We start from the raw sequence: 20013 nt of genomic DNA, 5'->3' as shown, positions 1-20013 counted from the left end.
CTTGGTACTTTCAAGAAGGATCTTATGCTAAAAATCATCATTGGCTCCAGTTAATTTCTGGACAAAGGGTATCTATTCACTAGGTGGCTGAGCTTTATTTTACGCCTTACCTAGAGAAGTTTTCACCGTCCAATATCTCTTCCTCTTTCAGAAAGGCTGGAATCTGGTTTTTCAACAGAAATATGTTCAGTGAGGTAGATTTCCTCCTGTCGAAAGGGATGGACTGACTTATTCAAGATCAAGTAATTTCAAATCATGCAAATGCAGCAGCCTTGTAACTTGACAAAATTTGCCAGTCTGAAGCCAATGATGATATTTCTTCTCCCGGATAATCAACTGATGCTAGTCCCTCTTCTAGGCCATCAACTACCAACCTGCAAGGTCAGTTAGCAAGAATAACTCCAGAAATGATTTGACCTTTCCTGCTTATGGTAAATGTTCATGCAAGTTCTCATAAGCACTGCAAAACAGGCAGAACCAGAATACTTACTGACAATCCCAAAAAGGAAGAAATTTAGGCAAGAAAGCTTGGAAAGGGAGAAAAAAACATCCAAAGGAGACGCCCGAGGTAGATCTCAAGCTGGATGGTTTATCTGATTCATTACATCTTGATGAAAAAGACAACAATGATGACGTGCTGTTCAGCCTATCTTCCTTGTAAGCAGGAGATTATGTCTTTGTCAAGTTCCAGCTAAAGAAGTCAACCTGCTGCTATGTTGGCTTAGTGCAGGAAATTGCATAAGGTGAGGCTATGATTAGTTTCATGTGCAATAAAAGCAAAAGATTTGTCTTCCCTGAGGCAAAAGATGTTGCAAATGTTAATGATAATGATATTCTCCAAAGTCTGCCAAAACCTTTTTCGTGTGGAGGAACCAGCAGATTGCCTCAAAGCTTTTGCTTTGAATTTGATTTCTCACCAATGCGATATGGCTTAATCAAGCAATCTTGTACTTTTATAATTTTGTACAGCTGTATTTGAAGTATAAAAAACTATTTTATAGACAAATTTACTGTTTTACAGGACAACCGGTTGATTTTTGGCCTTTTTTTTAGCTTGTCCAGTTTAAACCCCAGGATGTCCGAACCAACCCTACTAGGTGGGGTTGGTTTGTACACTTTAACCAAAATTATAAATGCAGATTTTGAGAAAATTCAAAGAACAAAAAATCTGGAAAAATTTTCAAGAATTCCTTAATCTGTGAGATATCTAGAGAAAATCAAATTTTGATTTTCCCTCCATAAACAAAAGAGACATTTTTGATTGTCCAATTTTGTCCAATTCAACCCCAACCTGCCCTATGTATTGTACATTATTTTGTAAGTAGGACTTTTTATCTTCAAATTGAATTGATAAAGCCTTCCTCCTTGCTTTTTTTCATATGAAGGTGTCTATGATGTCATTGTACAGCATCTCTTGAACCAGCCTTCCCTGAATTGGGAGCAGGGATAGTGATGTCAATCTATCAGGGTTGTTTGAAGATCTTAAGTAGTTCTTCACCCAACAAAAGGTGAAGAAATACCATTCGTGAGTCAATGTTTAGATAGATATCAACTGCATCAAGATGATAAAAAGCCTTGCTAACATTAGTTAGAGTCATGCTTTGTTTTCCTTCCTTCTTCAGTATTTTGTACCAAGAAGGGTTTCAAATGTTAGCATTCATCTACAATCATAGGCTCAAGATCGTTATGATAGAAACTAAATAGCTCACTTACATGCTTTGTGATTTCTGAGCTGTGGATTTGCACAGCAGTGGAGTGCATCTGGTACTTTGACAATAAAACACGTCAGTCCAGTTTTTGTTAAGAAAGAAATATTGCTCATTGATTTGTGCCCCTGGCATCGGGTATTCCTAGGACCAGGCCTAGTGGGCCAGTTGGTAAATTCTGGCCTGATAAAGAAGGCTAAATATTTACATAATTTAGCTAGAAGGAAAGCAAATACATCATTTTATACCTTGTTTATGCTATTTCTAAATTCAGTAACTGCTTCTGCAACATATTCTATTTTGAGCCCTTGAAAGGTAACTTGTTAATTTGTTTATAGTTTTTAGACAATGATGCTAATTTAAAAAATGTGTCAAAAACTAAATAGATATGAAAATCAGCTGTTAATCAAGACTTTAAACAATTATCTATAATGTTTCAGTGCCCTGTTGCCAATAAAGGAAAAAAAAATAGACAGAACAGTCTGAATCCAGAGATGGCTAGGTTGGGGTCAAAGGGGTCCAAACAGGCTCTTTGTGTTCTGGCAGGGAGGCACTCCCAGCTATTTGTCAAGCTCTTCCATCCCTAACCGTTAACAGGAATTCCAAGTTGTGCCCCTCAAAGCAGTAGACCAGTGGACCTTTTGATCAGCCACATGCCTAGCACAGTCAAATGCTAAGACACACAGGATGTCATGAGTCTGGGGAGCTCACAGTCAAAGAAATTACCATGTTACTTTCAAATGAAGAATGAATTATGTCAATAGTTTGTAATGTACACTGGCGTCCCTGGCTTTAAGCAGCACGCCCTCACTTATCAGGATGGTGGCATGGCAAATAAATGAACAAATCATCCCAACTATGGCGTCCCCAGCTTTAGGTGACGCGCCTTCACTGTTATGGATTGTGGCAAGGCTGATAAATGAGCAAACCATTACAACCCACATCAGTCAGATTAAAAAAGCTTTTGGAGTATTCTGCTGGAATGTAAGATCAATGAAAGAAAAGACAACCTGACAAGTCATAGCTTATGAATTGTACAAATATAAGGGAGATGGGATCTGCCTTTCTAAAACAAGGATCAGAGGTATCCTGCCCAAAGAGATACCTATAGCAGAATCAGATGAGAAGTATCATACCAAGTTTTGAACTCTGGAGTACAGTAAGCTTCTGGACTTCACAGAGTGAGGTTCATGCTGATTACTACAGTCCAACATGCGCTTCTTGTGTGGGACCCTATTAGCCCAAGAATTGCTCTCATCTGCTTAAAGTGCAGACTGTTCAATATAAGTATCATTGCAGTATATTCTCCAACCTGTGAGGCTGTTGAAGCCCAGAAAGACTTATTCTACATGGAGCTAGAGCAAATAGTGAAGAGATGCCCAATGCAAGACTACCTCATAGTAGCAAGAGATAGGAATGGCCATGTTGGACCTACTGAACAATTAATACATGACATCATTGGATGCTACACATGCATACAGCAATGCAAAAATGGCGAGCGCATCATCCAGTTTGCTCGCGACCACAGACTTGTGGTTGCAAACTCTTATTTCCAACACAGAAGTTCACAACATATCCCTGATGCTCTAATGATAAAGTCACTGTAGCCGAGATAGACTATATCCTTGTCAGAAGAAGAGGGCAAAGCTCTGTCCAAGATGCTTGTGCCTACAGGGGAGCCTGTACTGGATCCAGAGCAGGGAGCAACCAACCCTTGTTGGAGAAAAGACGCTTCTCTGTCTTAGTATAAAAAGGAAAGTGACACCAAAAAAAAGGATGATCGTCACCAAACTGGATTCTGATCAAGTAAACATGAGTTTAGCTTTCAGCTCCAAAATAGGTTCAGTGTCCTACCCATCAACGCTCAAGACCCTGAAGAAATATGGTTGCAGTTTAAGACCACTACCACTGAAATTGCAGCTGATATACTTTGCTACCCCCGCCCCTCTAGACAGAGTTGGATTTTAAAAGAAACACTGGAAGTGATTCAAGAAAGACATGCCTCAAGTCATCTTGACGAACAGTCTAAAGTTGTATTGAGGAAGTGCATTAAGCAAAACGTAAGAAATGACTGCTCCCATCACTGGGAGGAAGTTGCTCGTGAACCAGAAAACACAGCCCAAAGCCATGGCTCACAACGCACATATCAGATTCTTAATGAAGCTACCAGAAAGAAGTTGGGTGTCTCCAACACTATCAAAGATCAACAAGAGAATACCATTGCTGACTGTGGCCAAAAAGTGAAACAATGGAAAATGCATTTTAGTGACAATGTAAACCCCAATGTGATTGCGCCAGTTGAGTTGGAAAACACACCACCCTTGGTCTCGAAAGAGTCTCACGAGTCACGACATACATATATCTCCACCAGACCTTGACAAAACCCTCAAAGCCATCTGCAACCTCAAAAGACATAAGTCTCCTGGTGAAGACAGCATTTTACCTGAGATTTGCAAAGCCTCCCCTCAATTTGGTTGCAAGCCAGCTGCTGCAGGTATTTATTGAATGGAAAACCAACACGTTCCCAAAAGATTGGAAAATCTCAGTCATCCTTCCCATTTACAAGTATTTCTTTCCCCAACCCCCAATGCTCCAATAGTTTCAGCCCAATCCCTACAAGTTCTTCCCAAGATGCTGCAGATATATTATTTTGATAACCTGGATACATAGCTTCTTTTGATTAGCCTCTGCCCCTCCTCTCAGTTGAAAATTTGATGTTCCCTTAGCCCTCCAACAACCCCTGAAAATGTCAATTCAAGCTTTCTAGGCTGCTCCTGAGATAATGCAGATATGTTGTTTTGATAATCTTGGTACCAAGTTTAACAGGGGCTTTCCCAAGTAAAGTTTCAAGGTACACATGAACCCCCCCCCCCCCGAACCATCCTTGATAGTTTCAACTTGATAACCTAAGTTGTTCACTGGATAGTGCAGATATGCTGTATTGGACATCCAGCCACACATTGTGTCTCTCCTTTTACCTTGCTTCTCAACCATCAATGCATTTTATATTTGTTAGGTGCTTGTTTCTCTGCCCTGCTGCTTAAGCCAAAATTTCAGGTCCTTCACCCCCCCCCCTGATCCTTGAAAGTTTCATTTAGATATAGCTGTCAATCAATCAATCAAATCATTTTATTCTAAAAACACTTTCATAGCAATTGCCAAATTACAGTTTGCGTCATAAATACATATCATAGGTCAATGTGTCATAAAGATACATCATATGAATACATAAAAATACACAAATAAACATGAATAAAGATGCCACTTTTTAGAGGGTAACATTGTACTCGTTCACGAAACTGGAAACAAACGTTCCGTTGTACCGCCATTCCTTTGCTTCTATTTTTGTCACCATCGGGACTGATCCCGGACAACCTTTGTTGGTCGCTTAGGGTTAAAATCTGAGGGGCGGATATCAAGGTAGTTATTATTATCTAGGCTTTTTTTTGCCGAAATCCATACTCAGCTTCAGCCTCTTTTGCTCCAGCGAAACCAACTCAAATTTAACTAATAGTTCAGAATACGGAATTTCTGGTCCATGGGAAATTATAACAAGAGCACGTTTCTGGATTCTTTCGATGCGGTTAGATTGTTCCAGAGTTAAGCCGAAATGCCACACTGGGGCAGCATACTCCAAAAGCGGTCTAATAAAAGTACAGTAAATTCTTAAAAGATGGGTTGGTGGAACTCAAAATTTTTTCATTAATTGTAACATTTGTAAGATAGCATTACCTCTTTTCACCAACTCTGTAGTGAGCGCTTCCCACTTTAGATCAGAATTAATGGTTATTCCTAGTAATTTAGTTTTATTTACAATTTGTTGTTCAGGGGCAGGGAGATTAAAAGTAGGGTTAAAATTCTTAAAAAAATAAAATGGTAAAATGTTACTCTTTTTTTCATTCACGGTCATCAGTGAAGACGCCGACTCCTGTCTCACTTTTTCGATGATTACTGTAGCACTGTTGAAGTCACCCTTGTCACATATTTATACTGTGCTTAAGTCATCAAAGTACTTCATTATGCTTGCCATGTCACTGGCAATGCTGTTGATAATGACTAGGAATAAAATTGGACCTAAAATAGTCCCTTGAGGAACTCCACAAAAAACCGGCTGAGGATATGAAAATTTTTTTTTATACTTTACTCTTTGAAATCGGTTAGATAAAAAACTTCGAATAACAGAAACTAAATTAGGATTTACAGAAAATTCCACAAGTAGCTTTTGAATTAACATATCATGCTGTATTAAATCAAAACCTTTTTTAAAATTGACTGTTATAAGGTTAAGCCATCTACCTGGTTCATCCACATGTTTGAAAATAAAATCAAGCAGACGAATCAGGTAATGTGTCGTGGACGTCTTTGACATATTGCCAAATTGCTTTGGATCAATTAGTGGTTCAATTTGAATTTTTAACCATTTTGCTTAAAAAGCTTAGTAAATTTTGCGAAAAGTGGGTGTTAAAGTTATCGGTCTTACTCCATCAAAATCCAAATTAAGTCCTTTTTTCGGAATAGTAGTAATGTACCCAGTTTTCCGAATAGACAGTTATACATGATTAGTTGAAATCGAGTTAAAAGTATTAGTCAAAGGGTGAGCAATCTTATCTAGAAAAGCTTTAAGTAACTCCAGAGGAACATCAATTGGGTTTATACCTTTTCGTGTCAGCTTCTTTATTTTAATAAGAACTTCCTTTCACTTATTTTCGCCAGCGCGTCTATCGATGTTGTTGACAGGAGATCTCCCATATGTTCAGACAAAAAAGGGAGTGACTTTATAATTTTTTCAAAATGTTTAATTTTGCTTTAATTGTTTAGCTGTGTCTTTATCATTTTGATCCAGAAAAAAATCTAAACAATTAGCATCTTTGCCAGGAAGTTTTTTTTATTTCCTTGTATCATGATGAAGTTTTGCTTTTGAGAAGGTGTTCAACTTTTGAATTATAATATGAAGCGGCAGCCTCTCTTGTCATTTTTCGAATCTTATTACGTAGTTTGTTTGCTTCTTTTTCTCTTTTGTTTTTTTCGTAGTTCAATTTTTTGTGAAATTACACACTTATTTCGTAAGTTATGTACGATCTATCAGAGTTGGAGGGTTTGGTGGTTTTTTAGGGGAAACATTCTTCATACTTGGTTCAGATTTTGATTTGAAGAATCGATGGTTTTTCATCTGGAGAATCCGAGGAGTATACTTCTTACAAGTTCTCTTCTGAAATCCATGAACCGAACTTTAATAGACCATTATCATTTAGAGGTCTATATGAAAAAGTTTCAATAACGTATTTGATTTTATACGAAGGACAGGGGTTCCACTGCAGCATAAAATGGTAGCTTCCGCCTAGGGGTAGCAGCTCTTGGGGGTTCTGGTAATATTCAGAAACATTTGAACATAAAACATCAAGTGAAGTTCCTCCTTTTATCATGGGAAACAAAACTACTTGTTTTATTTCGTTATATTTAAGAAAAAAATCTAGTTTTAGATCATTTTTATCACCAGTTAAACATATGCCAACGTTAGGGTATTTTGTTGTCACGTAATCTAAGCTTAAAGAAAGCTTATTTATAAAATATTTTTTCTGAGAAGCTTGTTGACTCGGTGAAGAGTAAAAACGGAAACAGCTATATTAGCAACACTTCTTGGGAGTCGTTTGGGCCGAACGAGGACCCATAAAATCTCATCATACTCATTCAAGTGTGGTACACAAAGCGAAGATGTAAAAAAAAGCCTAGGTAGAACTTCTTCTTCTTCATAGCTTTGCGAGGTCTGTGGATCTAGTGGGAGGTCCATTCACCTCTATGAGATTCTAGGAAGCCATTTACTGGTTATGAATAATTCTTGCCTTATTCCAAAGAATATCTTCTAGTTTATTACAGTCAGCGTGCTGCTAGTACTAATGGCACCTTTTTAGGATCATAATCATCAATCTATAGATTGTGGCTTCCAAATCACAGGCAGGACAATAGCGCTGCCTAAGTAAAGAACGATGTGGGCACAACGTATTATTTATTTTTTGTTTCTTTGTTTGTTTCCTTTAGACCAGTGCAATTTGTATCGAAGGAGTTGTCGTAGAAAATTCAAAAAGGACTCGTTCGATTGGAAATTCAAATGTCTAGCGTCTTTTTTACTAGCCCAAAGTGATTAGAAGACAGCTAACACCCCTTCCACGCCCACCATTTCTTCAAACACACCCAATCAAAATTTTGAGATAGCCATTTTGTTCAACGTAAATGAAAGATCTGGAAATTGTGTCTTTGAGGAGGAAACTACCCCCACAGTCCTCAGGGCAAGGGTTGTTAGTTATACCCTGGGAACATATAAGTTTCTTATAGAAAGCAATATCGTAGAAACTTCAAAAAGGGCTCATTCGATTGGAAATTCAAAGGGCTAGTGCAATTTTTAATAGTCGAAAGTGATTCGACGGCAACTAACCTCCTCTCACGCCCACCATTTCTCCAAACAAATCCAATCAAAATTTTTAGATACAAAGTTTCTTCCCCCCCCCCTCAACACTCCCTGGGCAAGGGTTTTAAGTTATGCCCTGGGGACATATAAGGTTTTTATAGAAAGTGTTGCCGTAGAAACTTCAAAAAGGGCTCATTCGACTGGAAATTGAAAGGGCTAGTGCTGTTTTAATAGTCTACTAACCCCCTCTCACGCCCATCATTTTCCCATCCAATCAAAATTTTGAGATAGCCATTTCGTTCAACGCAGTTTAAAGTTGTGGAAATTAGGTCTTTGAGGATTACAACCCCCCGCAACAACCCTCAGGGTAAGGGTAGTAAGTTATGCCCTGGGGGCATATAAGGTTCTTATAGAAAGGGTTGTCGTTGAAACTTCAAAAAGGGCTCATTCGATTGGAAATTGAAAGGGCTAGTGCCCTTTTCAATAATAGAAAGTGATTGACGGGGAAACTAACCCCCTCTCACGCCCACCATTTCCCTAATCACGTCCAATCAAAATTTTTAGTTAGCCATTTTTTTTAACTTAATTGAAAGTTTTAGAAATTAGGTCTTTGTGGGATAACCGTCCCACAGCCCTCGGGGTAAGGGTCGTAAGTTATAACCTGGGGGCAAAAAAGGTTTTTATAGAAAGTGTTGTTTTAAAAACTTCAAAAAGGGCTCATTTGCTTGGAAATTGAAAGGGCTAGTGCCTTTTTTTTAGTCGAAATTGATTGAAGGGCAACTAGCCCCCCTCTCACGCCCACCACTTCCCCAAACATATCCAATCAATATTTTGAGATAGCCATTTTGTTCAACATAGTTTAAAGTTCTGGAAATCAGGTCTTTGAGGAAGACACCCCCCCCTCCCTACAACCCTCAGGACAAGGGTTGTAAGTTGTACCCTAGGGGCATATAAGGTTTTCATAGAAAGTGTTGTCGTAGAAACTTCAAAAACGGCTCATTAGATTGGAAATTGAAAGGGCTAGTGCCCTTTTTAATAGTTGAAAGTGATTGGAGAGCAACTAACCACCCTATCACGCCCACCATTTCCCCAAACACATTCAATCAAAGTTTTGAGATAGCCATTTTGTTGAACGTAGTTGAAGGGTCAGGAAATATGGTTTTTGAGTACTGACAACCCCCCATAGCCGTCAGGGCTAATTTTTTAAGTTATGCCCTGGGGGCATATAAGGTTCTTATAGAAAGTGTTGTCCTAGAAACTTCAAAAAGGGCTCATTCAATTGGAAATTGAGAGGGCTAGTGCCATTATTAATAGTCAAAAACGATCGGAGGGCTAATGCCCCCCCCCCACGCCCATCCTTTCCTCAAACACTTCCGATCAATATTTTTATATAGACATTTTGTTGAATGTAGTTGAAGGGTCCAAAAATTACGTCTTTGAGTATGCCAACCTCCCCACAACCCTCAACCTAACCTAACAACCAACCTAAGGTTGTCAGCTTTGCCCCGGGGGCATATAATGTTTTTATGGAAAGCGTTGTCGTAAAAGCTTCAAAAAGTTCTCATTCGATTGGAAGCTGAGAGGGCTATTGCCCTTTTTAATAGTCGAAAATAATCAGAGGGAGAATCACCCCCCCCCTCTCATGCCCATCATTTCCCCAAACATTTCCGATCAACATTTTGATATAGCTATTTTGTTCAACGTAGTTGAAAGATCTGGAAATTATGTCTTTGAGGATGGAAGCCCTCCCCAATAGCCCTCAGTTCAAGGGTTGTAAGTTATGCCCTCTAGGCATATAAGGTTTTTATAGTAAGTTTTGTTGTAGAAGTTTCAAAAAGGGCTCATTCGATTGGAAATTGAGAGGACTATTGTCTTTTTTATTCGTCGAAAGTGATCAGGGGGCTAAAACAAGTTTTTTCAACTGAAAGTAAGGAGCAATATTAAAACTTAAAACGCACAAAAGTTATTACGTATATGAGGGGGTTCGTCCCCTAGTCAATACCTCGCTCTTTACGCTAAGTTCAAATTTGGTTCGAATCACAATTCCCTGAATCACAAAGGCCGTTTAGTTAGAATAGATAGCTCTTTTGAAAGTATTAAAAAAACTTTATCGTAAAAAGCGAGGTATTGACTAGGGGTCGAACCCCCTCATATACGTAATAATTGATGTTCTTTTTAAGTTTTAATGTTGCTCCTTACTTTCAGTTGAAAAAACTTGTTTTTTATTTAATTTCTGAGCGTTTTTTTTAAATGATGCTGGGAAATCCGGCGCCCCTTTCATAGAAATGTCCCTTCCCCCAAAGAAACATCCTCCATGGAAAGATCCTCCTACGTAGCCCCCTCCACGATAACCCAGGGGAAAAAAATAAATAATAAAAAAAAAAAAAAAATTAACGAACATCTGTGATCTTTCTTCTGGCAAAAAATACAAAATTCCACATTTTTGCAGATAGGAGCTTGAAACATCTACAGTAGGGTTTTCTGTTACGCTGAATCTGATGGTTAGATTTTCATTAAGATTCTATCACTTTTGGGGGGTGTTTCCCCCTTTTTTAGAAAATAAGGTAGGTTTTATCAGGCTCGTAACTTTTGATGTGTTAGACTAAATTTGATGAAACTTACATATTTGAAATCTGCAAAAAAATCTGATTCTTCTTATGTATCTACTGGTATCAAAATCCATTTTTTAGAGTTTCGGTTGCTATTGATCCGGGTCCCTCCTTACTTACAGTTCGTTACCACGGACTGTTTGAAAAGACTATATCAATATAAAATGAACAGAAATTAATTAAAAAGACTTTCCACAAAAAAAGTTTTTCAAAAAAAAAAAAAAAATAAAGAACTCGATTAAACCCAAAATGAACAAAAATAGAATCAAATGATCTACCAAGCGTACAACTACCACAAATCAGTATTAATAAATAAATGAAACCCAAAACAAACAAAAATTAAAATAAATAACTTTACTGCAAAACATTCTTTTAAATGTTTTCTTTTTTATAACTTTAAGAAATCAAAAATAATTAAGACTTTAAGGAATAGATATCACCATATGTATTTTAAAGTGACAATGCGCATTTTTTTCAGTAAATTAATTTGAATTTTTTCTGTAAAGTATAAATTATATTCTGGCTTTTAGAAAGCATAGGGGTTTAAAACCCTACTCACATTATGCTCGTTTTGAGTTTGACTCTGTTATTTATTTTAATTTCTGTTTGTTTTGGGTTTCATTTATTTATTAATACTAATTTGTGGTAGTTGTATGCTTGGTAGATTATTTGATTCTACTTTTAACTTTTGGTTTAATGGAGTTCTTAACTTTTTTTGAAAAACTTATTTTCTGGAAATAGTTTTTTTAATTAATCATATGGAAGAGAGCAATTAATAAGAGTATCAAACGACATGTGGATCTTCAATTGATGGCAGTAATTTCTCAGTCTTCTCGAAGCTTAATCCCTTGGGTTGCATTTAAAGAGAACATGTTGTGCATTTTTCGAAATCTGATGGCAATTTCTGCATAGGGGTGTGTGGTGGATTCCCTATGTAAGAAGATCATCATTAAGTAAAATAGTTCCAGCTTTTAATTTATAGTAGAGCATATTAAAGTCCTTAGATTTGAAAGGAGGATGCACAAAAGGTTGGTAAGCAATTTTTTTCGGGCTCTAACGACCTCTCTAAAATTGACGGTCCTTAAATTTCTTGGGGGAGGGATATCTGCTGCCTTGTTTGCAAAATTATCAGCCATTTCATTATATTTGATTTCTTTATGGCTTGGAATATGAAGAAATGCTATGGAATATCCAGTTGAAAATAGATAACTGGTCTTTTGACATACCCCTTTCAGGTCAAGGTCATCTGCATGATAATTTATTTGGCTAAGAAGATGGATTGAAGAAAGAGAATCTGAGAGGAACGGAATGTTCCTTGAAGGGGTCTTCAAATCAATTAGGGTATTTAATGCAAGTCGTACTGCATATAATTCAGCAGAAAATACTGATGAATTACTCAGAAGGGGGGCATAAATATTCAAGTTTAGGTTTGGGATACAGGCACTTGCCCCAGCTTTTGAATTTTTAACAGAACCGTCCGTGTAGACAAGTACATAATTTGGAAAACGGGAATTCACGCAATTTTCAAAGATTATATTAACATCTTCGGCTGAATAGCATACTTTATGTTTTGGTAACATGCCCGTATGCCACTCAACATGGGCCATCAACCGTGGTGGGGAACAACTGTAGCCATAATTTTTTTTTTTAATATACTCGTTTTTGAAGAGCGACGTTGATCTCTGAAAGGATCTTCAAGAGCATGTCTCCTTTTGTATTGCTACTGCTGTTATCTGTTGAAAAAAGTAGGCTTCCAAGGCAGACAGAGCTCATTACTAACCATGCTAATTTCTATACATATTAAATTTGTAAGGTGAAGCTTTGGCAGTTAAAATGAATGTACAACCTTCGTCTTCTCCAGGCTTATAGTGATTTCAATGATATTTGCAGCAGAATAGAGTTCACAAGCTTGAACCCATGGTATAAAAAACAGCCGGTATAATAGTTTTCACCTGGTGTATAAGCTATTTGTGTTAAAGTTATCGTGAATGTCCGAAATCAGGTTAATGTCGACATTTACTGGTGAATGTCCGAAATTTTTTTTTCCTCTACTTGGATTCAATTAGCTTTTCGAGTCAGCTTTTTCAGTCTTGTGCAAGCTGTGATGGTAAAAGTTAAAGTTAGGTTAGATTATGTTAGTTTAGGTTAGGTTAGATTAGGATAAATTTGGTTATAAATTTAAGAAACAGGTTAAAAACCCCAAGCTAACCAAACCTAATCTATCCTAACCTGTCATCTTCAAAGCTTGCATTAAATTGAAAAAGTTGACTGGCAACGCTGACTAAATCTAAGGAGAAAAAAAAGGTATTTCGGATATTCGCCAGTGAATGTTGACATTCAAGAAATTCGAACTTTGACGGTTATATCGACACAAAATTTGACTTTTTCTTGTGATTTTAGGCTCGAAAAGTTGGAATGAGTCATTAAGCTGGAAGAAATACAGGGATTATGGTATGCTTATTTTTCCTATGCTGTTACAATTGTTTCATCTCTGATCTCTATCATTCTGATGCGCTCATGCATGACAGTTTCGAAAAAGCTAAAAAGAAGAAGAAAAACTTGTCTGTTTGAATGAATTTACAAATTTAGCAATAACAGTAAATATAATAGTTGTAAATTTTGAACATAAACAGAAATTATTCAATTGTAAAAGGGGGCTACATCCGCCACCAGTAATTGCCAACTTTTTGTCACAGATAATTGCCTATAAGTAGCAAAAAATGTTTCCCCATCAAAAGGCTTAATCGGGAGTAATAAGGGATATAATAAACCCCATAAATAAACTAGGAAAATGACTTTATTAAAAGGGCAAGTTTCATGACTATGCTCTTTAACTAGACAGAACAGCAAAAAACAAAATTATATGAATCAGCATAGGAGACTAGAATTATCATTAACTAAGTTATACTTTTTAACAAAGTGAGCTTAAGGAATATCCTTTTTAAGTAATATAGCCTACTGAAAATGGCCAACTGGATATATTACTTCTAGGCTGTAGTTGTATTAATAGAAGGTTATCAGCATGGTGTAATTTCGAGTTTTTTTTTTTTTTTTTTTTTTTTTTTTTTAAGACCTGAGTGTTTTATTTTTTTTTTTTTTTTTTTTTTTACTTTCGGTTCATACTTCGAAATTCTTTTGCCTATGAATCAGTTTTCTATGCTTATGGAAGGTCTACATGATGCTTACACATACTGTTCAGTGCTTTGTTATTTTCTTTCTAGTACATCCGTTAACTTTTAAGTTTTTACCTATTAACTTTGAAAAGGTATTTCATTAAGTTTGACATTTTTTTTTCTAAAATTCTATAAATCCCTTGTCCCAGCACATTTTTTAATAGAATACTTTAATCTTTTTTCCATTTAATCTCACAGATAAGGATAAGGTTAAGAAGATGCGTAGATTAGTAAAGGTAAAGGTTGCAGCTCCAGACTTCAAAGATAGGCTGTTTGACGCATAGATTGGCGATTAAAATAACTTTTTGTCTCCATTGCCTTCCTTCCTAGGCTTCAAATTCCTGCCCAGCAGGCTTTTATGATATGATTCATTAATGTTTCGACATTATTTGAGATATTTATTCTCTTGTGCTTCAATGGGTCCTCCTTTTTTTATGATAGACCATTGACGTTGAGGGGTTTAGGCATCGTTCATTGTCTTTGGTCTGTATGAGTGCGCGTCTTTTGGGTGGATCTCATGATTCTGCTTTTGCTTCTTGGCATACTTGTTCTATCTTGAACAAGAACACCCCCTGAGTGTTCTCTATTCCTGCTGGGCTTTATTGAAGTCGTAGATCACCCTTATTGGAGCATGCTCTGGCACACGCGTAAGATGGCCTTACCAACAGAGGTAACATGTTGAGATGGGCTCTTGTGAATGGAGCTGCTTTGGTAAGACACAACACTTCATAAGTTCTAAGTCAATCCTACTGCCAATCTATCCTTTCTGTCACTCTATCCTTTTCATAACAAGCGCTTCAACGATCGTGTCTCAGGCGTGCATATTTATCATGCTAGCGACTGAGGCATTAGCCTATATATTTGGTTCTTAGTTGCTCAAGAAATGCAGGGCTGATACCAAATACTTTTAAAGAAGGGAGAAAACAGATCTGACACCTTGGAAACGGGGGTTGTAATATCAAAAATATAGTGAACCATCAGAGCGGACTATTAACCCTAGGTAAGTGAAGTTATAGATGAATTTGACATCCTGGGTGGTAACTTCTAAAATATCGGGAGCCTGACTTTCGATATCTTTCTGTCAATAAAAATAATTCTGATCTTGTCTCAAACGGTTTGAGGACAAACCTTTCAAAATTCTCTTAGACAAGGATTGAATTACTGTGGTCAAGGTGTCTCTTTGTCTGGTGGCCCATGAAACAATTGAATAATTCAAGTATTGCAGCACATCTTTGTTATACTCGAGTCTTGACTGAAAATTTAGTTGCCTGTAATTTGGCATCATCAACAATAAATGTATAAAAAAAACAAATATGAAGTTGTGGGGTAGATAGATAGATATTTATTTCGAAAAATTACTATCACAAGCCCTGAAGGGCCGAATTCGAATTTTGAAGTCCATAAAAAAAAAAACAGAAAATCATAACAAAAGCACAAAAACTAAAAAATTGGCAACCAATGCAAAAAAATAAAAATAAATAAATAAATATCGGAATGCTATATGATTCCTTTGTCACGTGTTATGATTCCGGTTGTTGGTTCACGGGAATTTAGGAGAGGGAATGGGGCAAGGAGGGTATTAATCGGAGGGTTGGGCAATTTTTTCATGGAAATTCCAAAAGAGGTATATTTATGAATCTAGGAGAGGGTTGTCCCCCCTCAGTTAAAGTCCCTGGAAAGTTCGCGAACATTCATCTGCCTTTAGGACTGTTAACTAATATACTATCCTGCCTTCAGTACTATTTGATTATTACTCTTACTACTGCTTCAGTAGTTCAACGCGATTCAGTAAGTTTTCTCTCTAGTATTTCTCTTCTTAAAAAAGGAAGACCACTTAAAGCAATATTGTCTAGTTTATTTTTTCTTAACATTGTGCTTTTTTTCATTTTTCCCTCTGCAAGCGTTTAGATGTACTGAACAGCCAAATTTAATGCAAATAAATCAGTGTTTTTTTGGCATTAGTTGTGTAAAAACGAATGCATCAATAAGAATCCAAGTTATAGGCCTACCAGGGATCTCTAAGCTATGGACCGTTGTACCGATCCCTCGCATCAAGTCTTTTAATCGAATCTGCTGAAAACTTTTAAAGACGTCAGATGTATATTGTAAACGCTGAGAAAATCAAATTTAAATATGGTGGAAGTCAAATATTAATCAAATGTCTTTTTTGTTCTAATACCTTTGAGTTTTACCTATAAATATATTGGTACACAGAGAAAAATAGTGAAATTTAACCATAAAACGTTGAAAAATATCCATGAATAGTTTTGAGTGAGTGAGTTCTTTATTTAACAGTTAAAATCATAAACAAAAAACTACATCAACAAAATCTCCCCCATAAGCTCCATGGCCGGGAAAGATCAGGGGAGAAGCAAAATACCAACACAAAAAAAAAATTATAAACAAAAACCAACCCCCCCCCCCCCCAAAAAAAAAATCAGTCGCTCACCTTAATAATCCCCAGAATGACAAGATAGGCAGGGGATAACACATTAATTCACCAACTCAAATAAATATCCAACTCAATCCAGAGACATCAACTCCAAGGGAAACCGGAAAAAAACTTAATTACTAGCTACAAAATCTCTAACATAATTTTTGAACATATCAGACGTGCGGCAGCTTCGTGCGGGCAAAGGAATCGTGTCCCCATTCGTGTCGCAACCTATGAGAGGTTTGAAGTAAGACCTCCTAGATGGATTAGAAAAAACCTCTAAAATTGTCGAAGTATGGTCATGATAAGTTGACCTATCGAAATCAAAAGATGCATTGAAATATAGAGTAGCCGGAAGATGGCCGTGCAACTGTAAAAAGATGAAAGAGGAAGAAGAAAGAAAATAGAGAAATTTCAAATCAAGCAAGGGTTTAAGTGAAGATCGGTTAGTTTCCTTAATAAGAGTCCTTGCTTTATCATAAAGTTTTGAAAGTGGCGTCAGAGACGAGGGAAAAGTTGACATCCAAATAACAAAACAATATGAAACATAAGACTGAACTAGGCTGTAGAACAAGATTCTAAGAATCGACCCTGGAAATATGTGTTTGAGCTTACTAAGGATTCCAAGACTCCTGGAGACGTTCATTTTAATAAGGTCAATATGATGCTTGAAGGAAAGATTTTCGTCAAGCAAGATGCCTAGGAATAGAACTTAACCATCCTTAGTGTACTTAAAGAACCTATTGATACGTGTATTTCATTTAAGTCAGGCCAAGCCTTTGAAACTCAGGAGAAAATGAGAAAAAATTACTTCCCGACATTTAAGACAAGATAATTTACATCAAACCATTGGATAACTCTTTCAAAAAGGGCATTTATCTTTGAACGAAGATCAGACTCAGTTCAACCAGCTCTACTATAAGTATTGCAATCAATAGGACAAATAGATATATTCAATAAGGATAACCACCTGTTAAAGCTAATGATAGATACTTTTTGGCATTGCCGCGCGGGAATAACAGTGTTTAAATTTTGAACCACATTAATAAGATCATGGGTATTGATTAGAAAGAGCGTTAGTCCAATAACAGATCCTTGTGGAACGCCAAACTCTATTCCCGAAGGGTTAGAAAAGTGCGGATCAACCGAGATGACTCAACCAGATAAATATGATAGAAACCGAGAATAAGTATTCCCTCTTATACCAATATGGGACAGTTTCCAAAGAAGAATCTTGTGTGTTAATGAGTCGAATGCTTTTCATACATCGAGAAAAAGAGCAGCAGGTAATCAGACCAGAGTCAAGAACTGAATGTAAATAATTCAAAAGAGTTGCGCATGCATGCTCAGTTGAGTGCTTCTCCCTAAAACCAAACTGAATATCATAAAAAAAAGGTTTTAGAATTAAGAAAATTAAGAAGTCGAGAAAGCATAGCTCTTTCAAATATTTTACTAAACACTGATGAAAGAGATATGGGACGATAATTTGCAGGATCATTCCTTGATCCACCTTTAAAAGAATAATAACACGAGCCCGCTTTAAAGCACTTCGGAAAACACCATTTTCAAAGGAAAGATTGATTAATCTCGTGAGGCAGAAATGATGACAGGAAGAATGAACTTTACAACCTTAGTCGGAGTACGGTCTGGGTCAGAAGATGAAAAACCCCTCAATACATTGAAATTCTGGCTATTTCAGCTTCAGAGGCAGGTTCCAATGCCATTTATTTAGGACAAGGCGGTCCAAGGTAAGGCCTAAAGTCAGGTAGAGAAGAAGAAGTTACAGAAGAGGCTGTAGTTTTGCCGATATTAGTAAAATAGGAAGTAAACGCTTCTTGAACTTTTAGCTCACCATCTACATTTTCGCCTTCAATCACAATACTTGAAGGGGCAGAAGGAGGCAGAGAAGATGGCCTGATTACAGAATTGATTACTTGCCATGTTCCAACTTTTAAGTTGGAACATGTTTTCTTCCTCCAACTTTTAAGTAGTCCCGGAGTCATCCAAGGATTCAAAAGGGTGGTTCTTTTTGATGCCGGATTCGACTGGGACGCAACACATGTATCCAAGGTAAATTCTTTCAAAGAATCATAATAAGAATTAAACAAAGAATCTATATCAGATTCATTTTCAGAATACTCCACCGGCAACCGTGACCTAAGAAGATGCAAACCCTGATCATTAAATTTTAAAGTGGAAAAACCAGCTCGTTGATTCCTCCTTGGCAACGCATTGGAAAAATCATACGTGGAAAAAACAGGAAAATGGCCAGAGATATCACTCGTCAACACAACATTTTGCACCAAGGTCAACGATGAAAAAATATTATCAAGCAAAGAAGCAGTAGTGTTAGTAATGCGAGTTGGAATGAATGCAGAAGGTAATTTTCCACAAGCGAGCATTGTTGAAAGAAAATCCAAGGATGAGGATGAACTCCGGTCACACAAATTAAGGTTGAAGTCACCCATAACGACAAGTTCACAAGAATTCAGTTCAGTTCAGTTCAATATGGGTTTTAATTCAAAAAAATATATATAAAAATACACTTAACTTAGTTCCTTGTGCATTGATGCACGTTTGGGCCCGTAATAATTGCACACTCTAAATACAGCGTGGCCTCCTTTCCTCTCCAATGTCCACCCCAAAACGCCATCAAATAACAGTAAATTTATCACAACTTCTCCTCAGCTCACACCCCCTGAAGTGTCAAACTAAAATATAATAAATAATAATAATATCAAAAAATTCTAAACATAATAAAAATAAAATAAATCTAGTAAAAAAATATTTAATCTTTTAGATATTTTTTCACATTCTTTTTAAAGGAGCCGAGAGACCTATATGACCTCAGCTCTTGCGGAAGTGCATTCCACTCTCTAGCACACGCAATTCTAGGAGAAAATTCCGACCTAGCTGTCGGTGTCGGGGTATGTAAATGTCTGATGAAGATCATGTATTTAAACTATGGATTTGTGATGCTAGTTTGAATAAGCCTCTAAATGGTAATGGGAGTGTTCCTGAAAAATATTTAAAACAAAAAACGGTGCAAGATAGTCTGTAAAGTGATGCCATTGATAGTCTGTTCGGTGCTGGGCCTAAAATTTGAAGTGCTTTATTGTGAAGTGAGTTTAGTCTCTGTAAATGTGTCTTGAAATTAGATTGCCAAACTGTAGAACAATATTGAATGTGAGGCTTTATAACTGCATTGTAAATCAAGATCAGTATTTTTTTTAGGCAACTGGTGATTGAGTTTTTCCAATATTCCGAGGCTCTTTGAAAGTTTCGTCTCGACACTTGCTTTGTGGGGTCTGAACAAATGGCTTTCGTCGATTAAAACCCCCTAGGTAGCAGACTCGTCCTTTTTCTGGTCTCTTGATAAGTCCACGAGAAATTTCAATACCAATCACATCAGGAGCCACCCAATCTATACGTGAAAAAAATAAAACACTCGATTTGTCAATTAAATGAAGTTGGATTGCTTCCAAAACCTCATCAAGAATCTGAAGAAAAGAGGGACAGACCCACTAGGAGACCGGTATATATTACCAACAATCAAAGTTTTAGCTTGGGTTTTAATCTCAATAAATATGGATTCAAAAAATCCTTCTTCATTTCTTGACAGGTCACGTCTAACAGAGTACGGAAGACATTCCGAAACACAAACAGCAAGGCCACCAGACCAATAAAA

The 20013-nt window shown here is 36.9% G+C and overlaps 1 protein-coding gene across 1 annotated transcript in view; it reads left to right on the top strand.

The window, feature by feature from the left end:
- The window catches only part of LOC148949810 (cyclin N-terminal domain-containing protein 1-like), a 44387-nt gene that overhangs the window by 4866 nt on the left and 19508 nt on the right, over nt 1-20013 (top strand). Inside the window, exon 2 of the mRNA XM_089093109.1 lies at nt 13119-13169. Within this exon, the coding sequence (XP_088949235.1) occupies nt 13119-13169 (51 nt within the window). The remainder of the gene's footprint in view (nt 1-13118; nt 13170-20013) is intronic.

This window comes from Artemia sp. Qi Xiang Cuo, chromosome 8 (genome assembly GCF_049724085.1).
Source record: "Artemia sp. Qi Xiang Cuo chromosome 8, ASM4972408v1, whole genome shotgun sequence".
NCBI lineage: Eukaryota > Metazoa > Arthropoda > Branchiopoda > Anostraca > Artemiidae > Artemia > Artemia sp. Qi Xiang Cuo.
This window is presented reverse-complemented; position numbering and strand designations above follow the sequence as displayed.